General features: G+C 40.4%; 1 protein-coding gene across 1 annotated transcript; it reads right to left on the bottom strand.

The window, feature by feature from the left end:
• Nucleotides 1-290: 290 nt before the first annotated feature.
• moxd1l (monooxygenase, DBH-like 1, like) lies at nucleotides 291-5958 on the bottom strand. Its single transcript, XM_070987702.1, has 13 exons — nucleotides 5701-5958; nucleotides 5406-5552; nucleotides 4375-4527; nucleotides 4057-4140; nucleotides 3050-3205; nucleotides 2856-2958; nucleotides 2411-2583; nucleotides 2200-2288; nucleotides 1842-1938; nucleotides 1648-1707; nucleotides 1272-1393; nucleotides 1062-1161; nucleotides 291-837 (listed from the first exon to the last, which is right to left on the bottom strand). Exons 1-13 carry the CDS (start codon nucleotides 5956-5958, stop codon nucleotides 679-681), a joined length of 1701 nt encoding a protein of 566 aa, XP_070843803.1. The 3' UTR covers nucleotides 291-678.
• Nucleotides 5959-6500: the final 542 nt, after the last annotated feature.

The following is a 6500-nucleotide window of genomic DNA, read 5'->3' as shown; positions in this document are numbered from 1 at the left end:
AAAGTCAGTGAAACTACGTGCCTCAACCACTTTGATTGAGATCGATAACACCAGTTCTATTTAGTGCATGCAATTAACACCATACAACAAAAATTGAGTGATATATGCTTTATTACATAACCATGGAATATGCATAGAGAATACATGAGAAATATATAATTTAATGTAGAGTAGGGCGATATTGATAAAATCCTCTATCACAGTCTTTCATTTTGTAACAAACATGGAAATAATAAAGCTACTGATATCTGAATTTCTATCTTTATGTTCAAGTTATAGTGCTATAGGTACTAAGGTATAATTAAGGTTCACACTTGGTTATATATGCTGAAATCAAACTACCTTGAGACTGTATAAATTGAGTGTGCTGACTTGTCTCCAAACACATATGACCAAGCATTTTGTGCTTTCATGAGTTCAAAGTAAGACAGCAACATAAATCTTAATGTGATAATCAAGATGACTGTTGCTCAATAATATGACATCCAATCTGTGATTAACAGTTAATAGCAAAGACAAAGGATATGCTATGACTAGAGAAAATGATAACATAAAAAACATTACACACCCGGTCCTGTAAAGTTGAATGCACCCAGTTGGATTCAACAGAGATTTTATCAACTGTGCCTCCCTTTATCAAGATTTCAGTGGCTTGGATCTGATGCAACTACAACCACGTTACATTACTGCAATCCAGAGCAGCAAAAGTATGATTCCTGCTGGGTTCACAATCCAGGAGGTGCCAAGTGTGCTTGACGCTTTGTTGTTCTGACAAGTGACAGTGGGTGTCTTCATCATCTCCCTGACAAAGCCAGTTTCGTAAAATAAGATGCGGCTCTGTGAAAAAGAAAAGATGGCATAATGTCTTTTATGACACTGCAGAAACAAAGCATGAGACAATGAAAAGCCTCTTTTGTTGTCACTGACTTGAGCTTAAACGTCACACACTGCATCGAAAGACAAATACTTTACCCTTGTGTCCACGATGCTTAACTAGATGGTGAAGTTGATTGGAGGTAGAAAAGCAAGTACACAATCAAACAACTCGAAGTCTTACTTACACTGTCATCACAGGCCATTTGGATTTGTGGAACGGCCTTCAACAAACTCTCATACTCAGCAATTTCATCCTGGTCTGATGTGGTGGTCACCACAGATGTCCTGTCCCAGATTAGAAGAGAGCTACTTCATGAGAGCATATTATGACACTATATCTGTATGAAACACAGATATAATAATGCTAATCTATGGAGGGCTGCATCTGTTCTTACCGGGAGCTTTTGTTCAACAATGGGTGCGTTGTATTTGGGTGGCTAATACATGAAGAGATCTTGATTGCAGGGTAGTAGAGGAGGAAGGCCAGGCACATCTCATCAGTGGTCGCTAACCCCATCTGAAGGAGGAAAACAAGAAACATGGCAGGTATTAAAGACACAAGATTCTCAAGTCTTCTCAGTTGGATAACACTGAACAATACAAGCGCTTATGTTAATGTGTCCACCTCCATTAGGTTTACATTGAATTTCACACATCTTCAGCAGTCTTCATGTTACTTGCATTTCTTTTTAGGTTTTTCTTGGGCAGGGCTGATTTGATTTAAAGCACATTACACGTGCAATGACATTAGATCACACAGTATTTACTCACCCTGGTGACTTTAGTGCGATCTGTAGTATCGTAGGTGCACTCTACTGCAATTTCATCACCCTGTAATGGGAGACAGGTAATGTGGCATCATAAATTATAGAGCACTATAGAGCCCAAACAACTCATAAGTTCCCAAACAACAGCCTTGTAACATATGGGTATAATATATGGGCATGGAGGTAATGCAGATGTACCTGCTTGATGGTCTTGATGTTTCCCAAATTAACGATCTGCTGTATCTCAAAATCATAGTTTTCATCGTAGCTCAAGAAGTCAATCTGTGTTCCATTTCTACATAGAGAAGATTTATGAAATAAACAACCAAAAGCAAGAAAAGCAATCCAGTGTATGAAGTCCCTAATGCTGAAACTAAACAACCATTAAGGAAATGCATGGCTCAGCATAGGAGGGCCAACCCCTCAGGTCAAGACTCAGCAGTTTACCTACCCTTTGAAAGATAAGGGACACTCGTTCAAGGACAACAACATTCATATTTTGGAAAAAGTGGCCAGATATTTGAAAGAGCCCCCAAATCCCCAATCCCTCTGTTACCTGTAGTGGCCAACTCTGACTTTCCTCCCAGCCAGGTGAGTATGCAACAGCACAGCGAATACTTGTAAGTCAGGCAAAGGATTCACAAACTAGGGGTGGAAAGCAAAGACCATGAGGAACACAGTCATAAACAACAATTATAAAAAGATCTCTTGAGTTTTCTGTAATCACCACTGCTGCAGTTTGAAATCAATACTGAACCACTACAGACCTGAGAAATCATACTGGTATTACACACTCCATAGGTGTGGAACTGAGAGGCTTTTGGAGGGATGTTGTACTGCATATGATTGAATAGCAGCAGACCTGTGGACATGACGCCCACATCATGCTGCCGGAGTTGGGCTGTATAGTACAGTCTCAGTCCTGAGCTGTCTGTTCTGCCTATACAGAGAGAGACAGATACTGAATGTACAGAGTGTACAGACTAAAGAAAAGAATGCATATACTCCAGTACTTTGTTCATACAGTATGTAACACTGTGTTGGTATTATCCCTTTGATTTTGAGCCATTCCTTAAACAGTTAAAGCCCTCATAGAATTTGAATAAATGCCTAGACTTTAACCAATATTATATACTTTATAATATCCCAATTCCAGAAACAGAGGTGCATATATATATGAGGTACAGTATGAAAAGGATGTACAGTATTTACCTGTTTCCATATTGGGATTATTGTAGTGGATTTCCAGCCTATAGAAGGTATCGCTGTCCTCACCTCCGACAGGAACACCTGCATTTTCTGGCAGCTCAAACACCTGAGGTTTAAAGCACAACACTGACATGGATACACGCTGAAGATGACAGACAACAAAATGAATCAACAGAGGTGGATGCTTTCTCCCTCACCCCTCCTCCCACTCCCCACGCAGCAATCACATTGAAGCAGGCATCCCCGATGTCACCCATGTAGCACGGCTTGTCGTAGGGCTGCGTCACAAAGGAAGGGCAGCGGTAGAGAAGCATGTGATGAACAATGTCGTGGTGCTCAATCACCGGTTCAACCTGAGGGAAGGTGAGAGGAGAGTTGGTACAGAGGGCTTAAATAATGATGAATTAAGGTTGAAATGAATATGAAAATCACGATGCTCATGTTCGTTATTACGTTCACTTTTTAGGTATGGGACTAGTTTAGGATTAGATTATTCTTACTTCTGTTTTAATATATAACCCTTACATTTACAGCATCAATGATTTTTGTTCTAAGTACTTTTCTTAGAAACCCCAATCCACTCAAGACCTGACAGTATTATGGTGTGTAAATCAAACATCCCATGTAAGGAAAATCATTTACTTAATGCTTTCGATTAAAGGTGACTGAAGAGCGAAAGAAAAAAAGGGTTTTATTTCTTTGCTTTTATTTATTCATAAGGACAACACACATGATCCACATTTCTGTAACTGTGCCAGTGTCAGCCAGCTGGCTAATTTGCAGCACTGGTCGTTCGGAGCGATGTTCTGAAATCTATAAAGTGCTAGAACGTGCATAACAAAGACAATAAGATGCCATAAAGACAGCAACAACTGCAAGACAGGAATTCTCAAGGCAGGACACAGACCATGCAGAGCAAGAGGGCACAGTAAAACACCAGGTCAGTAACACACCAAACACCATTTCAGCATATAGAGCAACACACAGCTCAGCACCACGGTCATGCAGTGCAGCAATAAACAGTAGCATTAATTAAAAAAATAAAAAAATAAATTGTTACACTACTCTTTAAAAATGTTGAAAGATGTAGTTTTGGGTCTGTAAAATAGTAATATACACAAGCTATGCAAGACAGAGTTTTAAGCCACAGCCTCTGATAAACATACCAGACTGTTAATAAGATACTAGAAGAAAGGATGATTACCAGATATATATGATGTTTTGTATTTAAGGTCGGAAACTTCATGACCTTGCAGTGGTAGTAGGTATGACTGGGAGGAACAGTGATCTGTAAAAAATAGACAGAAAACTAAATAAAGGTGTCAGAATTGAGTTAATCTTTACATTTCTTTCCATCCATCCATTCATCCAAACTGTACATTGAAAACAATAAAACTAAAAACTACAAGGTGTTCCAGCTCCTGTCAGAGTGAGCTACTAGGTGAAAAAATAAAAAAATCTATTAATTTTCCCCCAATTTCCACAAACACATGCTGTAATAATTGGTTTGAGTCACTCTTACATTGTCCGCGGTGGCATTGAGATAGCTGAAGTTGGTTAAGGTCGTCCTGGTCATGTAGTTCAGCAGGTTGACTTCCTTGGTGCCTCGACGGGCCTGATGGTAAGAGATGTCATCTGTTGGTCCGTAGGCATAGATCAGTTTAATGGGCTGAGCCTATAAAAGAATACATATTTACTCATGGAATACAAAACACAGCATGAAAGGGCCTTTATTGGAAGAAAATGTATGTTACTCTACTACCAAAACTGAAAAATCAGGCCACTGTTTACTTTAAAAAACTAGCTATTTCCTAAACTTCAATGTTCTTAGTCGGGTTTTATGTCCAGTAACATAAAGCATTTCAGGTGTTCAATGCAAAACAAAATCTCGTGTGCCTCTTTCTGTTGCTTCCATTGTCTTCATATCTGAAAACAATTGAATTCAAGATAAAGGACCCTAACAAAAGATCCAAATAATAGAGTTTACCTGGATACAAGCAGGAAACATGAGCTTTGCGTGGAGAATCACATCAGCAACACAAAAGACGGTAGCATTACAAATAATGAGCCATGCACTGAAGAGTGGATTAAGATTAAGGCCCAAGCTCCATGGTGTGAAACGCCAAACAGAGTTTTATTGAGGTGCGATGAATTGATGAGGGATGTTATTCTACAGGTGTGTTATTGTTGCCATGGCAACATCAACAACCAAGACGAGGTGATGGTCCACCATTTTTACAGGACACGGTTCATCGGTTTGATATTGTTTGTTTTAACATTTGTTTTCCAGATCGATTTTTCTGCCATTGTACATTGAAGTAATTTCCAGTCTCTTAATTTTTTAGCTTGATTTAGCGTGAAATAAAAGACTGGATATAATGCTGAATATTCAAGTAATTTTTTGTATCAGTGGTAACTCCTGCTAAATTATCTTTACTTAAAATGAAGTTAATATTTTATGCGTGCAATACTGCTGCAGCTGCTCATCAGCTTTGCATATAATACCACAGAATATCCTGTAAAAAGTTGGGAGATACTATCCGAATGTCTTACAGTGATGTGGACGTCTTGGTCATCACAGGACTGGATGGCCCTCTGAAAGGTCACGATGGTTTGACCGTCACTTTCATTCAGAGAGAGGAGAGTGTAGCTCTGCTGCATGTCCACCAAAGGCATGGAGTTCCCTGTGGCATAATAATCCTTATGGACAGTGAGACACATGTTTGCTGTCAAACAGAATAATTCAGCACGAGACATTTTTCGTGTTATATCTAAAGCAATGCAGGTATGGGGGAGACATTAAACAAGCTGCTGCACATGTAGTAGTTAATATCTGGTGATGGCTTACTGTGAAGTAGGTTCCACCAGGTCCAAGTCCCCCCATGATGATATCTGAGCCCTTCATGCCTCCGTTCGGACTGAAGCCAAAGCCCACCCAGCCTGTTGTGTTGACTGTCAGCTTGAATGTAATGTTCCCTTCCAGCTTATCAAAGCCCCACTTCAGGCAGACCAAATGGTTCTGGTCCAGGTACTCCATGAAGGGCATGGCGTGGTCCGATGCACCTGCAAAGAAGAACAGGTAGAGGAGAGGAATCAGAGAGCGCATGATGTCTCTGTGAAGGCGAAGATCTTCAAACTGAGCTCAGTGTTTGCAGAGCAGCCAAATACCCTCCCACCCTCCACCGACACACCTGCGTTGCTAGATGAACTCAGGTGATACAGGCAAAAAGTGCTCAGTCATGTAGCATTTGCCCTTGTCGAGCAGCAAATAGCGTTTATCACTTTGCTGTGACCTTAATCACGTTCATTTTTCTGCTAAACTCCGCTTTCAAATTCAAGGATTTCTTCAAAAGCTTATTCGCAGTGTTAAATCTGCAAAGTCACTGTCCTTGATGTGAGAGCAGAGGAAGCCTCCAGTCTCCCACTCAAAGTATTTTCATATGATTACACATTCATACGCCCCCCCCCCCATTGAGATCAACCTGCTCCACCGGTTCTTGTGAGACCACTGCCAGCTTCAGGTGTTTGATATATGAGGAGGTCACGAGGAGGGAGCAGGAATGAAGGTGTACCTCTCATTCTGGCCAGAGTCAAGCTTGTCGATATATTGACTCCAGCCAAAATGAAATACCTCTTGTCCCCTGTCTC

The sequence above is a fragment of the Chaetodon trifascialis genome, chromosome 19, assembly GCF_039877785.1.
Source record: "Chaetodon trifascialis isolate fChaTrf1 chromosome 19, fChaTrf1.hap1, whole genome shotgun sequence".
In the NCBI taxonomy this organism is placed as follows: domain Eukaryota; kingdom Metazoa; phylum Chordata; class Actinopteri; order Chaetodontiformes; family Chaetodontidae; genus Chaetodon; species Chaetodon trifascialis.
Note: the sequence above shows the minus strand (reverse complement) of the source record. Positions and strands in the feature narration are given on the sequence as shown.

What these genes read in the sequence shown, in the direction of transcription:
- moxd1l (XM_070987702.1), bottom strand. Translation starts at nt 5,958, where the DNA reads ATGCGCTCTCTGATTCCTCTCCTCTACCTGTTCTTCTTTGCAGGTGCA. An exon ending in CTGGTGGAACCTACTTCACA is followed by an intron (nt 5,553 to 5,700) that starts GTAAGCCATCAC and finishes ACTGTCCATAAG; the next exon opens with GATTATTATGCCACAGGGAA. An exon ending in ATACCAGTATGATTTCTCAG is followed by an intron (nt 2,289 to 2,410) that starts GTCTGTAGTGGT and finishes TTCCACCCCTAG; the next exon opens with TTTGTGAATCCTTTGCCTGA.